At 41.7% G+C, this 16,386-nt stretch overlaps 1 protein-coding gene across 5 annotated transcripts in view; it reads left to right on the top strand.

Annotated features, from left to right (window-relative positions):
* The window catches only part of TTC13 (tetratricopeptide repeat domain 13), a 1,871,796-nt gene that overhangs the window by 1,531,613 nt on the left and 323,797 nt on the right, over nucleotides 1-16,386 (top strand). For all 5 annotated transcript variants that reach the window (XM_069606893.1, XM_069606895.1, XM_069606894.1 and 2 more), the window contains one exon: nucleotides 15,069-15,204. In XM_069606893.1, coding sequence (XP_069462994.1) covers nucleotides 15,069-15,204 — 136 coding nt within the window. The remainder of the gene's footprint in view (nucleotides 1-15,068; nucleotides 15,205-16,386) is intronic.

Raw genomic sequence — 16,386 nt, 5'->3', positions numbered from 1 at the left:
CGCTAATACTGGCATGGTTACCGCCATACTCTGGACCCCCTCTGTCTTCATTATTGATGAGCCAACTACTTGTTGGCCCTCCCTTTCCAAGGATCATAAGCTTTGTTTTTGTCAGATTTAATTTCAATCCATGATCATTGAAATATATTTTTGCATACAGTAGACTCTGCTGTAGACCGCCTGGAGAAAGATCTAATAGTATAATACAATAAAGAGTAAGATAACACGTCTTGTTTTACTTACATCCAACCCCCTTTACACAGGAACTCTATAAGGTTTTCCGGCATCACTAGTCCTGACAAAATGGACCGTCTGCTATGATTGATTAAAAAATGTGTATAACAAATTTTTATTCAAATAATTCGAACTGAATTTAAACATAAAACACTACCCTCACCTAACACAGTGTACTAAACACTAAAAAACAGTTACTAAAACATGAAATACAAAATTCACTTATTTGCATGACACAAAAGATATCACATAACATAACACAAAAAAATCTCAATGTGTCTCTAAAACAACAACCATCCCAACATGTTTCTGTTCTTCACTGCCCAGTTCGGGCGAACATTCTTCAGGGGAATTTTTTTTTTAAAAAAGCATCCACTAATCTCTTCAACACCGTGCTGAAAGGGTAGATTCAAACTTCTATACAGGCAAAGGAAGGAAAGAACCTCCGAGCCCGTAAGAGTAAAAGGAAAAACTAATGAGTTCCAAAAAGAGGGAAAGGAAGTACTACAAAATGTAGAAAAAGAACATGGCATAGAGGTTATGCCACACTCACACGGGTCCCAACAGGGCACCCACAAATTTACCTTTAAATGGTGAAACTTCAAAGCGCGTCACAGGATGACAAATTCGCTGGTTTCTCGCCAAATGAGAGACCACTACTTCACAAAAGCGTCATAGTCCGCTAAAGTATCGCCACACCTAAATGAGACAGAACCAATACACAGAGACCACATGCTCTGTTATATCCAGAAAGGGGCTTCAAAATGCAATTACACATGAAAACAGGGCTCCAAATATCATAAAATAAATTACCTTCACAGATGTAGGGATCAAGACTGTAACAAGCAAAGCAGCAATCAACGTGTTTGCAAAGGAGAAATCCACACAGTCAAGCCGTAAAGTATCAATCTGGAAAACAATGGATGCATGGCAATGAACACCATATGTCTGGCATCACCCTTCAACATGTACCGATGGGAGTGCTTTTATTTCACCCTCGTGATTAAGACTAAGTGCCCGTACAATATATAGAATGCAGAAAAAACTTCCATGCTGTCCATCCTACACAACGTGGGAAACCCATGGCAAAAGATAACCAAACTACCCCACGCGTACAGGAAGGGAATGTACCGGCAGTGGGAAAATTATCACACACAGAACCACAATGCTAATGACTCACCTGTACACTCAGAGGGATTAAATCACTCTAATGGCAGCTTCCAAACGCACACAGCCAACACTGAATTCAGTGAAACCAAAAACTGCTGCACACTAACAGTACGTCTATGGTCGTGCGGCAACACAAAGGAAGGACTACACTACTCAGTGTAGGAAGAAAAGTCCATCAAAAGGAAGGGCCATGTTGGAACGGACCCGGCAACATAGAAAAAGGACTACACTACTCAGTGTTGGAAAAAAAGTCCATCAAAGGGAAGGGCCATATTGGAACGGACCTGAAGCCTACTGGTGTAGAACAGATTAGTGGACACCACGAGCACTAAACAGGTGTTTTTTTAAAACAATGATATGCTGGCACCAACACAATATGGTATATGCATCTCACACTGTCAAAAATCATACTTGGCTGACCAAATGCCAATCAATGCTTTCGTTGAGACCTAGCACATTACTCTGTAATTTAAAAATAATTTTTTGCTCTACATTCAATAATTTTCGATCCGTTTCAATTTTGGTATGTCCATGCACCTTTTTCAAAATCAGCCATGTGAAATCATTAAAACCATGTTTCTTTTCAATAAAGTGTTTGACAAGGGGAGCAGTAATCACCTGGTTTTTGAGACAGCTGCGATGTTCCACCATTCGAACTTTACATTGCCTATTCGTTTTTCCCACATAATGTAGGCCACACGGGCAAGTGATTAAATATACAACATTGGCTGTGTTACAATTTGTCATTTCACTGAAGACCCACTTTACATCAGGTAGAATTTGCAATACTCTAGTTTCTTTTGTTTGTCCACACATGCTGCAATTCCCACATGGAAAATGTCCTTTCACTTCAGGCATACCCCACAGTCTAGTTTGTCTAACCTGTGGAGTTCGCATTTCTGTCACATCATTTCTGATTAGAATATTCCGTAGATTCTGACTTTTTCTAAACGCCACTAAAGGAGGCAACACTTCTTTACCACAATAGACTTTCTTCCAAGTTTTCATCACAATGGTTTTGATTTTATAGGACAAATTCGAAAAAGTGTTAACAAAAACAGTGCCAATCTTTTTAGTAGTCTTGTTATTTTTCTCCAGCAATGCCTCGCGATTGTTATTGTAGGCTCTTTTTGAAGCATTTCTTATTACTCTAGACGGATAACCCTTGGCCAACAGTTTGTTGGTCAATACATCCGCACTTTGAGCAAAATCATCTTTTAGACTACTGTTACGCTTCAGCCTCAAAAATTGTCCGAATGGCAAATTATTCTTTAAATGTTTGGCATGATGGCTGTTGAAGTGTAATAAAGAGTTCCTATCAGTGGTCTTATTGTAGGGCTTCACTTTCAAAAAACCATTGTGATGAAAAATGGTAATGTCTAAAAAATGGGTCTCCAAATCACATATAGACCCAGTAAATTTCAAAAACCGGTTTTGTTGGTTGAGCCATGTCACAAAACTATCAGCCTCTTCTCTTGAGCCATCCCATACAATCAGTATATCATCTATATACCTCAGCCACTTCCTCAAATGATGGATAAAGGGGTTGGTGGCTGGGTATATCACTGCTTTTTCAAAATACTCGACGTAGAGATTAGCTAAATTAGGAGCCATGGCAGCACCCATAGCAGTACCCTCAATCTGTTGAAAAAAAGTACCTTGAAATTGAAAAAAGTTTTGGGTCAAGGCAAACTCCGTACACCACAAAATAAATGCATTGCTCACAGGATGACCATCCTCTCTATTCATCAACACTTCTTCAACCACCTCTAGTGTGGCTCTTTGGGGTATCACAGTGTACAAAGATTGAATATCCAAGCCTATCAGTAGAGAATGGCCCGGAATAAACTCTATGCTTTCTATTTTGTTAATAGCATCAGTGGTGTCTCTCAAATAACTTTTCATTTTCAAAACAGATGGTCTTAGATAAAAGTCTGCAAATTTGGACAAGGGTTCCAAAATTGAATTAACACCAGATACTATGGGTCTGCCAGGGGGATCAACAAGTCTCTTATGTACTTTGGGCAAGATGTAAAAAACAGGTACCCTTCCGTGATCCCTAATTAGAAATTCACATTCCTGCTTACTGATCATTTCAGCGTCAAACGCTGAAGTCACCTTTTCTTTGATAATATTCATAAGTTTAGCAGAGGGGTCATTAGCAAGTCTCAAATAGCTCACATTATCTGATAGTAGTCTTTCACATTCTCTTACATAATCACTACGATTCATCAACACAAGATCTAATAGAACAGCATCATCTGCATACAGCAGAGTACTGAATTTAGTCCCAATAAAATGTGGCATGTGCCCAGCTGAAGAGTTATGCTGGTTGAAATCTGACAAACAGAATAAATAGCTGCAATGCTAGTGGATAGCCTTGTTTGACCCCCCCCCCCTAATTTGTCGGTATACCATTTGAATAATCTTTTGTCTTGGAGCAGTGGACAGTAGCTGTAGTATCCTCATGCAGCAATTGGATTAATTGAAGAACGCCTTGAGGTACACCAATGTGGTTCAGCTTTTTTCATAACAAAGTGCAATCTGTTAAAGGATAGTTCCGGGACTTTTTTTTTTATTGTCCCTACGGTTCGGCCATGTGTTTTTAAGCATAACTCGGTAGATCGTAGAAAACTTTCCTATGAACCTTACCCGACTTTTCGTCCATTAACGCACTCGAAATCAGCCGCCATTTTCTGATAATCCTATCATTTCCCCCCATCGCCCTGGCTCACCTGCTTTTGCGGCACGAAATCAAATCCCCCGCCCCTGAGCCTGACATCAGCAGACGCGTACCGCCCATTTCCCAACGCCAAAGCACGTTTCGTGTCAACAATCGCTGCGCCTCAGCTAATGAAGTGTCGCCATGGAAATGGCAGGACGCCTCTTTCCTCAATAAGTATAAACACACCGTTTCACAACACACAGCAGCAGATTTTCGATTCCATTACTCTCTCTGTGTTACTTTGAGTATTCTGTGACTCGTTTCTGTGCTCTGGTCAGCTACCTTCGCCGCTTCTAGGCCTTGTGAACACCTGTACCATCTCTGTAAATTATTTTACTTTCTTTACCACACAATGGCTACAATAATGCCGTATATGTACGAGCCCGAGTACACCGAGGAAGAACTACTGGAAAGGCAAGCACGCGAAAACGATGGGGATTCGGACGGCAGTTGGGAGGACCAGTCAACGGATGAAGAGCCTGGACCATGTCGCATGGACGGCGTCTCCACCTGGTGCACGTGCAATCGGTGCGAGCTAATGCCAACTGAGGAGGAGAACTGCTGCTGCCGTGAAAATTTCGGGTGCTTGGCCTACATTTCGGAAGGCGAGCCAAGTCCGCAATGCATCACCGAGCTGCCAGAGTTCAGGGAAGCCTGCCTCTCACGGACTGTGTTGAGGATGATGATGGTGCTTATGCACGAACTTCGCGGCACTGTTCGTCCGCGTAATCCGAGTAACGAGTAAGTATACTCTGGTTGTGATGTCAGTGATGCCACTACTATTTCATGGTCGTCTCCCACATATAAAATTACATCTACATATCATTCGAATGCATGTAAATTGGTTCCATATTGTGCATTTTCTAGATAGAATTTTTTTCAAAGCAGAATGACATTTTTTACCTGAATCAACAGTGATAAGAAAGTTTTGTCATTTTAATACAGTTTGCATCTTTCATTTTCACAGGTGGTACAGGCTGGTGGCCTATCGTTGCTTCACTTGGTGGCTTCACGGGAGGCTCGGACACCGCGTTCGGAGAGTAATACCTGCCTGTGCGGTACTTTCCCATTAGACAACATTTCCCCAGCGACACTGGACAATACCGCGGATTTTCCCTGGATGTGCTGCAACCGGAACTTTACAATGTGTAATGTTTATTATTTATGTTCAATTGAAATTAAGATCTAAAATAAAACCCAACATATATTTTAACAATGGTTGTTTTGATTTTTTAAATGAATCTAGTGTGTCTCCATTGAATAGTCTTCCTGTGCCTTGTCTTGTCACACCACATATCTCCGGCCAGCATCCTCCCTCACGCTGGTCGCCCACCTTCAATCCACATAACCGTTGAACCCATATGCAGCAGACATACATATGTTATTTTGCGGGTTGGCATCAAGCCTCCCGGCCTTGCCTCCTCCCCCAAAAATACTTACCACACCACTTTGTTCAAGCGTTGGCAATAAAAGGAAGGCCGTTGGATTTTATTGATACAAAACATGGTTATAGGTAAATAATCCATATGGTTGATCATAATAAATCATCCTTTTGGGCACCGGGTACAGAGATGACCCCCTCTGGCCCGTGCCGCCTTGCCACCACAGGCCAGCCTGCTGCTGACTAACTGCCTAGGCATCCAGGGTCTCCAGGGTGAACTGCACCCATATATTCTCCTGGGAGGGTGAGGTATTTATAAACTCACCCCCCTGCCTTCCATGTACTAGATCCTGCAGCCTGCCTCTTACATGCAGTTAGATGGCCTCTCCTTGGTGAGGCCCTGCGGCAAACGAGTCTTGTCTGCACGACCACCGCCCTAATCCACCCCCCCGCCCTATCAAAGGCAGTTCGCACCGGGGTACTTGTGCTGGCAAGTGGAGCTGTCAGGGAGCGATAAAGGCCAAGAGGTGCCAAAGACCATGTACACTTCAAAGTGGTCTATAGAGCATGGGTTGTTGTTCCCATGTATACCTCCAGACCCCGTGTCTCCTGCCAAGCATCCCCCCTCACGCTGGACGGCCCCCTGCAAACCGCATAATGCCACGACATATACACGTCATTCATTCACAAACACACCCCTGTTTCGAATTCTTTATAACCCACTTCATATTTCTAATGAGAACTTCTTTGCGCTTTGCTAGTCAACCCGTGAAGGTGCTGGTTATCTGCTCTTCGTCTCTGTGAACTTCCGTGACCACTTCGAGGAAACTCGTCAGTTTGCAACCTGTGAACTGCTCCCTGTTCTACGACAAGAAACTACTCTGATCCCTGCATCTGTTTGTTCGTCAAGGTAAGGCCATGTACCATAATCATTTTGCGTCCAATTTCTTTTCGTTCAAGACAGTACATGCAAGTAACTAGTCACATGTTCTGAGTTTAGTCAAATTATTTTTCTATTTTTTTAAAGTTATTCAAATACGAACCTTGCATTGAACCTTTTATGTGTCATTTAATTTTTTAACACATTGGTATTCATAGAGAATTGTTGATCTTTACTTTTCAGAACTTTCCACAATGCCTGCCTGTTCCATTGGCGGTTGCCCTTCGAAGACCCATAATAAATCTGAAGGTACTATAATGCATGTTTTCCCTAAGACAATAGATCAGATAAGAGAATGGGTCCGATATTGCGGATATCCACCGTCTGAGCTTGAAAGTAGAGTCCTAGAAGTCTTTGCGGACAAGAGGGGTGATCGATACCGCATCTGCAGCAGGCACTTTAGCTCAGACATGTACTCCACATCATTGCTAATAAAGAAGAACACACCGCGAGCGAGGCGAAAATTGCTCTCGACTGCTATTCCCACTCTATTCGTCCACATCCCTCCACTGGTGAGTCAAGTTTACGTATTTATCTCTCGGCCTTGCGGTAGTGTGTAGCATTAGCTAACAATAATTTCCCCATTTATGTATCCACTCAATATGAAGGCGGAAGATTCTCCATCCGTGTCGTTATTGCAGTCATCAGCCACTTCAAGCGCCTATCGGGTAATCTTACTTGGCTATTCTGCCACTGACTTGTTTTAGGCATGTAAATCAATAGTTTTAATTTATCGTGTAATTATTTTACCTAATGGTACACCCTTGTACTCGTCCTCTAGTCTTTGTTTTCAGTTATAATTATTGTTATCCAAAATAATGCAAGTACTGTCTTTCAGGGAGATGCTGAGGAGTCCAACGTATTGACGACAACCGTTGATGTCACTCAGATGCTCGAGGTACGTTTCCGGACAGTTCCATCGATGGAGATCATCAGATCTTGCATTCTTGTAGCGTGATTGTTACACACAATGTTTCTTTCGTTTTTAGCCATTGATATGTCCTTCTGTCGTCGCCCTCCTATGTGTCTTCTTTTTTCAATATTGTGTTCATTACTAATGAAAGTCCTATGTTTCAGGGAGTCGATGGAGCATTAGTCCAAGAAGAAGGGGGAGCATGCAGTTACGGGTCGGCGCAACAGCTTGCAGAAGTGTGCACCGCAGTTACATAGTCCCTTGATGTTCTTATGCATTTCGAGGTATGGATACTGACAGTTCGATCAAGCGAAATCATATGACGTGATTACATCCGCTATACTTCCTTCTTTATTAACGCAAGTACTATGTTTCAGGGAGATGACGGAGCTTCTTCTACAAGAACATCACCCCTAGTAGTTGATGCAGATCTCTGGGTGGTCAAACTTCATACGATCAAGCAAATCGAATCATATTTACATATCCATTATTTATTTTAGACAACTGATCATTTGTGCAGGTCTATTTAGATGAGCCGTTGACGCCTGCACAAAGTTTATGTTCTTTTTAACAAAATAGAAAACCATACTAATGCAATTACTGTGTTTCAGGGAGTTACTGAAGCATCATCTTCAATAATATCATCAATGGAAGTCTATGAGGAGCCCGAGGTATGGATCTTGACAGTTCCATCTAACTAGATCAACTATGCGTGAATAATTGTCGTTTGAATGTTCTACACAAAGCGTTCATTCGTGTTTTGCTATTGAGATGTACGTGGGTATTGGTCCCCAAGTACTTTTTGTGGTTTCAATATTATTATACATACTAATGAAAGTTCTATGTTTCAGGGAGTCAATGGAGCGTCAGTGCGTGATGGATGTGCTTATCATGAAAATATAGTCGTTGCAGCGCAAGAGGAAGTGGAGACATGCACACACGAGTCGGAGCAACAGCGTCCTGATGTTGAAGTTCGAGGCAAGAAAGTTTCAAAGAAAAGAAAGCAAAAGAAGGTTATTGTCCTGGTCACTATATTATGTTGTTTTTCACTGTTAATAGTTCAATACTGTAAGTTGTGTTTAAACTGAACATCCCTTTTCCAATCTGTCCTCTAGTTGCGAGTGGGTGTACGAACTAGATCTACACAGACAGTGAAGCGAACGAGAGATGTTGCTTGTCAAACCTTTTGGCAGGGACTTGATACTGGAGATGCATCGTGCCAATGGGAAGAATATGAAGTGATTGACAACAGAGCTATACCACCACCAGCCATTGATAGTGAATGTCCTCCTGGTAGTTCGGATGCAGTCGGAGATCAATTTACAGAATCCACACCCGCAAAAACTAAGACCGCGAGAAAGTTGAAGAAATTGTTTTATTCACCCATCGCCGGAGAAGGAACAGATGTTGCAATGGAAGAGAATGAAGTGGACGACAATGAAACACCATCAATATCACTGAACATAGCGGAAGACGATATCAGAGATTCTACCTTTCATGTGAGTGACATGTCCTCAACGTTACAGGCCGAACCAGCTGGGATGCAGAGTGACAGTATAAGGAAAGAGGCCAAATTCATTGTATTCGATAGTTGTTGGATATTATTATTCGGATGAAATGTGGGCATTCGGTTGGTGGGGGAAGTATGTGGGGAGCCATTGATTAATGTGACTCGTGCAATTCGAGGCACTAACCTTAAAATACATGCCACCTGTACAAAATACCCTTTCTCATGGTCTGCACAACCCATGCTGGGGCAACTGGCAGCAGGCAATCTACTTTGTGCAGCGGCTGCACTTTTTAGTGGTTCAAGTTTTAAAAAGTTAGTCTTTCTTTCAGTTTGTGGGAATCCATTTCATTGCGAAAACTCAGTTCTACAAATACCAAACCGATTATCTATTTCCAGCCATTAGCGAAGCTTGGAGAATGGAAAAAATGTCTATTGATAGTACATTCGCGGGCAAACTGTTCAGGCTAGCCGGTGATGGACAGTGCGACAGCCCAGGATTTTCAGCCAAGTACTGCACCTACCACTTTCAGGACATGGAAAGTAAGAAAATTGTGAGTTCGGTGGTCGTGCAGGTGTCACAAAGCACATCCTCAGTGGCCATGGAGAAAGTTGGCTTTGTAGCATCATTGCAAGAACTACAATCGCGGGGAATGGTGATCGACCTGATAGCCACGGACAGACACGTTTCAATTGCCAAGACAATGAGAGAAGAGTACAAAAATATAAATCACCAATTTGACGTTTGGCATCTTGCAAAATCAATCAATAAAAAATTGTCGGCTGCAGGTAAAAAAAAAGATATGCAAGGTATTTCACAGTGGTCCAAATCAATCAGCAACCATCTTTGGTGGAGCTCAAAAACATGTGGAGGGTCGTTGGAAATTCTACTGGAAAAATGGCGGTCAGTAATGCTACACTGTAGCAACGTTCACCGCTGGACCACAAACCAACATTTCCACAATTGTGAACATGGCCATTTGTCCACAGAGGAGGCACGGAAGAAGAAGTGGTTGATTCCTTCATCACCCACTCACAAAGCCATTGAAAAGATTGTATTTGATAAAACTATAACAAGAGATTTGAGGGGACTCACGGAATTCTGCCACACAGGAGATTTGGAGGTGTTCCACAATATGTGCCTAAAGTACAGGCCAAAACGATTGCATTTTGGCATGGAGGGCATGATAAATCGGACTCTTCTAGCGGTCTTGGCACATAACCATAATGTTGGCCATCAACAAAGTAGGACGACCGGAACTTTAGGGACGCTTCGCTACAATAAGGCCTTCACTAAAAGAAGTAAACAATGGGTGATCAAACCAGTGTTTGAGGATATGCAATATGAGTTTATTGAGAGACTTATTGTTGATGTCCTAGATAGGCACATACATGGAGTTGTGAACGAACCTGTGCAGGGGACAACTGCATTGCCACCCAACATTGCCTCTGTTCCATGTCCACCTAAAGCAGAGCTCATTGAGAAATACACATCACGGTTTAAATGATTGTAATTTGATTGTCTGTTCTCTCGAGTCTCCTCATGTTGCAGGCCCATTGAATATGTGTAGCTATGTATTGTGTAAATAAAAGTGATTGCTCAGTGTACATGCAATGTGTCTATCCAACCTTGTTCATTTGCGCATTAAATTAAACCAAACAGTAATATAAATCATTTTTCAAAAAATATAGAATGTCTCCGTATTTATGGTTCTCTGGGGCTGCAAAGCACGCAGACAAAATGCAAAGATGGAGTGTAAATTTCAAGTCCTGTGAGATGGCCTTACACTGAATGTAGCTAACTAGGAATGTGTGCTCGTTCAAAGTGAAGATCAGCTGCTTTTGATTTTTTGCTCGGGTGCCGGAATGGCCCACGACTCAGTATAAGGTTCTATTGTTATTTGACCTTGACAGGCCGGGACCATCCCGAAAGACTTCTTTTTGGGGGTGTGGTGCAATAACGTAAGAAACGATAATGAATAAAATTTCAGAAACGATAGCCATTTAATGTTCGTTCATTAGAAGAAATAACGTCGGCATAGAAGGAGTGGTATTTCGGGGCTGCCCTACGCACAGACACAATGGAAAATGCAAATATAATGTAAGTAACTCTTTAGATGAGTTTATACCGCAATTTAAATACTATACAGTAGCTTTAAAGACGGGTTAAGTTGTACTTGTTCGTTCTATGTGGCATATTGTTTTGTACCGCGCACTATCTTGAGGAGAACCATCTCCTTTTACGGAAGCACCTCAAAACCTTCCTCTTTGCTTCTACTTTCTCTCTCCCTCTCCCCTGCTACAACTGGTCCACTGTCTGCGACCTCGGTCCTGGGCCCTTCTACTCTCCACCTGCACTGCCTCGCTGTCGACCCCTGCACTGGGGGACTGTCTCAGTATCCTACAGCCCCCCCTTCCCAGCACTTGTTCTGCACTTACCTTGCACTCGCCACCAGCTGGCCCTATGTATTTATTATTTTATGCTACTTACCTTGTACTCCACTTGCCCCCTCCCCTTCCCCTTGCACTTTTACCTTCCCCCTACCCCTGCACTTGCGCGATCTGAATGACACCTGGCCTAGTAGGATCGTTGTCTGTCTTCTCCTTGTTCCCCCCCCCTCCCTGCCTCGCCACGCCTTGAAACACTTGTGTATAGGCGCGTTGCAAATGCCATATTATATCATATCAGTGACGAAGTGGTCCACTGGCGCTCAGGCGGCTCTGAAAAAGGCGGAGGAGAGGGGGTGGGTTACTGGAAATGACGTATAATACCCAGTTGCACTGTCCTAGCTATGAAATAATTTCCCGACCTAATATATAAACTGAATAATTTTAATAAAGATCTGATGGTGAGACTAATTTCATTTTTTATGTTTTTAAAACAGGTACATCCTTCATTATTGTATGTGTCACGAGTACCAGACACCAGCAGATGGCTTTTTCAACCGCCAGTTGCTTCTCCGCGTGAACAACGTTACCACCCTGACCATTTTATGGGACGCTCGCCAAGTACAAGTATGCCCTTACGCGGTACTAATGGCTAGATGCAACATACAGACCGTGGTGGTGGCCTAGTGCCTTGTTGTTGGAACAGCCATGCGATTATCAGTGCGACCGAAGAGCTTATTTTATCGTAAACCAACACCCTGTGTACTGCACACGAACATCGCTTGCCTCAAGACGAACTATTTTGGATCGAGAGCAAAGAAAAATGCAAATCGCTGAATATTCTTTAAAAATTTGATGTCCAATAAATGTACTTTGCCAAATGTACAATCTTGCCGTTTGCTTTTAAACCACAGTTTCATATTCCGAATTGTGGCGCTGTATTGTGAGATGATCTAAGACCCTGTGTACAGCAAAGGAACATCGCGTGCCTCAAAACGAACTTTTTGGAACGTGAGCAAATAAAAATGAAAATCGCTGAATATTCTCAAAACATTTGATGTCAAATAAATGTACTTTACCAAATTTACAATCTTGCGGTTTGATTTAAAAGTACAGTTTCATATTCCCAATTGTGGCGCGCTGTGTTGTGAGCTGATCTGTGTTGATTTCCGGGTTCTGTGTGGAGTCGCGTAGAAGACGCCTGGGCGCGTTTGCCTACGCAGCACAGTCACGTCACGGATGGAGGCGGGGAATATGAATGTTTTGATAAAGTCTGTTTCAGGGGCAGGGGATTTGATTTAGTGCCGCAAAAGCAGGTGAGCCAGGTCGATGGGGGGAAATGATAGGATTATCAGAAAATGGCAGCTGATTTCGAGTGCGTTAATGGACGAAAAGTCGGGTAAGGTCCATAGGATAGTTTTCTACGATCTACCGAGTTATGCTTAAAAACACATGGCCGAACCGTAGGGACAATAAAAAAAAAGTCCCGGAACTATCCTTTAAGAACGTCAAGGAGTATAGGGGGAGGTGAAAACTTGTGGGGGCAGAGATGAGAAGGTGGTGCCCAAAGGGAAGGGCAACAAGATGCTAGCCTGGATAAAAGGAAAGTCTCCTTGCATGGTGTAGGAGCTGTTCCAGGGAAGTACTCAGCAGCCAAACAACAGGGATAAGCCTGACAACCCTATGGTGATCTTAAGTGTCTCGCACCTGAATGTGATTTTTACTGGTTAAGTAAACAAGTCCAACTTTTTTGAAGTTATAACCAATACTTTGGATTTTTTTAATAAAAATTCCGATTTCTAACTATGTGTCAGAAATATCTGTATTATTTACTATGGTTTGGATTGATGGGTTTTAATGTAAATATACATCACATTTTTAAACAGATATATATTTGGAATAAAGAATGCTATTGAAACACTAACTTTTAGAATTAAGGGACTATTGTCTTGCAAGCAGGTTTTATTTGGGGCTGGAGGGTTAGGGTGCAAAATTCTGAGGTGAGCGGTTTTGCCTTTTTCCTATGCTGGCTATTCATGGAATTTGTCATGCAGGTACATGCGTCACCCACACACATCTTCTGCAATCATGGCAATTCAGTACAACGGTTCTATGCCAAGCCTGTTTTCTTTCGCTGTATTTTTTTGCTGAGGTTTTTTTGCCGCAAAAACTCATCACATTTATTTCATTTTCTTGGGGGTGGTTACCCCCAAACTCCTCTTCCCAGCTATTTACAACCTAGTCCCCATACACCCCTACCCTTTACCCACCCCTATATATTTTCGATGGTTTTTGCAACAAGAAATAATCTGCAAAAAATGGGCAGCAAAAAATGCAGCGAAAAAAGAAATGGGCGATGAATGATCGTTGTACCATTTTTCTTGCTTGCATGAAGATCTGTACCTAGGCGATGGCAGGAGAGTGCGAGGCAAAGCGGTAAGATAGTCACCTTTGTGTTGACTCCGGTACTCCCTGGGCCCAGCTCATCATTATTCCCGTTAGTCCACCAAGCCAACTTGGCGCTTTGCCGTGTGTAGCATACTCCTGATTTCACATACTAATTACACCCCCCCCCCCGCCCCCCTTAATTAAATAGTATAACAAAGTATCAAACAGACTCTTGAATCTTTTATGCTACATGCCTTACTTGCCATCAGGAGGTTGACTTTTCATACACCTTAAAGTGGGTATGTAACCACGATACCAGTTACACACCGGCTATTGTAATCAGAAGCTTATCAAACAGCCTCTATTCCCGACACAGGGAGACTAACGGCAGAATATATTGAAAATAAGAAAGAATTGTTTACTTAAATATTGCATAGAATTCAACATGCCCTTGAGTTATTAAGATTGATGGCATTTAGATAAGAGTGTTACCTAAATCAGGTTAATTCCCAAGCTTTTTTTCTCAGGGGATCAGAACTCAAAGTGAATTCATTCTAAGTAAACAACACAAAAGGTGAGTCTGATTACCCCTCTTTCCGTTGCCCTGATGTGTCGCCGTGACGCTCAGTTACAAACTAGACATATCCCATCTTGCTATTACGGGACATCATGAACCCTAAACAGGCACAGACTTAGAAAAAATAAATTCACTTTTTAATATTGTAGATAAAAAAGGGCGACAAATGCCCTACATACAAAATTACACAATTAGACCATACAAAATTTGTTAAAAACCAAGGTACACTCATGGAACAGGGGGGTGCAAACAACACACAAATGCTTTGTTTGTATAGAAATCCCACAGTTCAATCATACAAGTATTTCAGATAAATGCCGACATGTTTCGGTCATTTTCTTGTTTCAGACACTATCTCTAGTGTCTTAGATCTCTCTTTTCTTAGGCCATCTTCAGGACACGATTCCTTCAAAAAGGTCAACAAAGACTCTATACCCCAGGATTGATCAGCATGACCACTTTTCTACAAAAAATATATAAAACACATACCACATATAAGTTACAGGCCTCGTTCATTACACGGGTTCAAAAAAGATTTCCAAACACTAAAACACATTACAAGTTATACACGGCAACGTGATCACAATACCAATGTTAAAACAAAACACAACATGACATGAATGTACAGGCGTCACTACAACAAACAGTATAGCATCTGATAAGAGTACATATTTTCAAAATATTATATATTTTGTATATGATTACATATGTTTTCTTTAAATACATTCTGTACTTTAATATACCTTTCTTACAAATGTTTTATATGTTCAGTACATGGGCACACGTACTATGTTTTTAAAAGTTGATTCCTTGGTTGGTGATTGTGTCAATATCTGCCTTTTCAGGGTTGGAAACATATTGTTTTCAGTTGAGACTCAAACAACAGAAGAGAGAACAGAACTGTACCATGCTGAAATTGAAGCACTATATAAGGATTTAACAGCAAAAGGAAAAGTATTAATCCTGTCGACTGAGTTAGGGGTAGGTCTTTCACTACACCTTAAGCTAACAGTTTCATCTCATGGTAACTATTTTCTCCATAGCAGATGTTAATTATTAATGACTGATCAAATGCAATTGATGCAAAGGTGTCCTATATCGTATGCAACCCCATTATGGGGCTGCTTAATAACAAATCCAAAAAATATAATTGACACCAAATCCTGTTTTTTTTTTTTTTTTTCTTTTTGGATGGGCTAGATAATTCATTTGGATTATACTTTTGTATTCTTTGTAAACATATTCTTGTTTGTATCAGTATAAAGGAGGTAGCAGCATTGTTGAAAAACAGTCATTCATTGGGATAAAGCTTAACTCTGGTGTAACCTTGCACTGGATAGAACAAGAGTATGGTGTAATTTCCATTATCTGTCTCAGCCACACAGCCTGAGTTAGGCATGCTAAGTAGTATCCTTGACAATTGTAATTTATACTACATATGTCTGCGTCCTCCGATTTTCTTCTGTGTCTAATTACCATCCATTTTTGGAATTAAAATGTAATAGTCTTGATAAGTACTGCAGGACTCGTCTAAGTCAGTCTTTTAAACACTCCTCTTTTTTTCATGAATAATGGGTAAGCCTCGGGACAGGGCTGTAAAAGGAATTTAGGATTTCTGCTCTGTTGAAGATCTGCATTTCTTTAAATGTTTGTGCTGGGTTTACACACTGAAAGAAACATTTTTAATACTCTTTTAGTGGTTAGTGTTTTGTGTATTCAATTACGGAGTTTAGTTCCTTCGACTGCTGTATTGCTAGAGCGAATTTGAATTATTTCAAAAATAGTCTGAGTGTGGAGACGGCATCCGCTCATTGGCATTTGGCACATTAATGAGCTATCATACTATCAGTGTTCTGGTGGATTAAACAAACATGAAAAATAATTCTACCTGTAATGTGAGCAAAGAATAAGCCATAAGGCGTGAGTTGGGCGTAGTTGTACCGTAGTGTCTGAGCAGAATTCCTGAGCGAGTTCTGGTCAACTGTTGGAACTGTGTTGCTTTAACTCCACTGACCAACGTATAAAACATCTGCCAGGCGCATAGCGGCGGTGCGGGAGTTGGGCGGAGTTAGACCGTAGGCAGATCGGCTGGTGAGGAAAAACAAATCTCCAGCGATGGAGGTAAAAGGACCAAGAAGTAGGCGGCAGACCAAACGGTCAGAG

This window comes from Ambystoma mexicanum, chromosome 4p (assembly GCF_040938575.1).
Source record: "Ambystoma mexicanum isolate Mex_15411 chromosome 4p, UKY_AmexF1_1, whole genome shotgun sequence".
Taxonomy (NCBI): domain Eukaryota; kingdom Metazoa; phylum Chordata; class Amphibia; order Caudata; family Ambystomatidae; genus Ambystoma; species Ambystoma mexicanum.
This window is presented reverse-complemented; position numbering and strand designations above follow the sequence as displayed.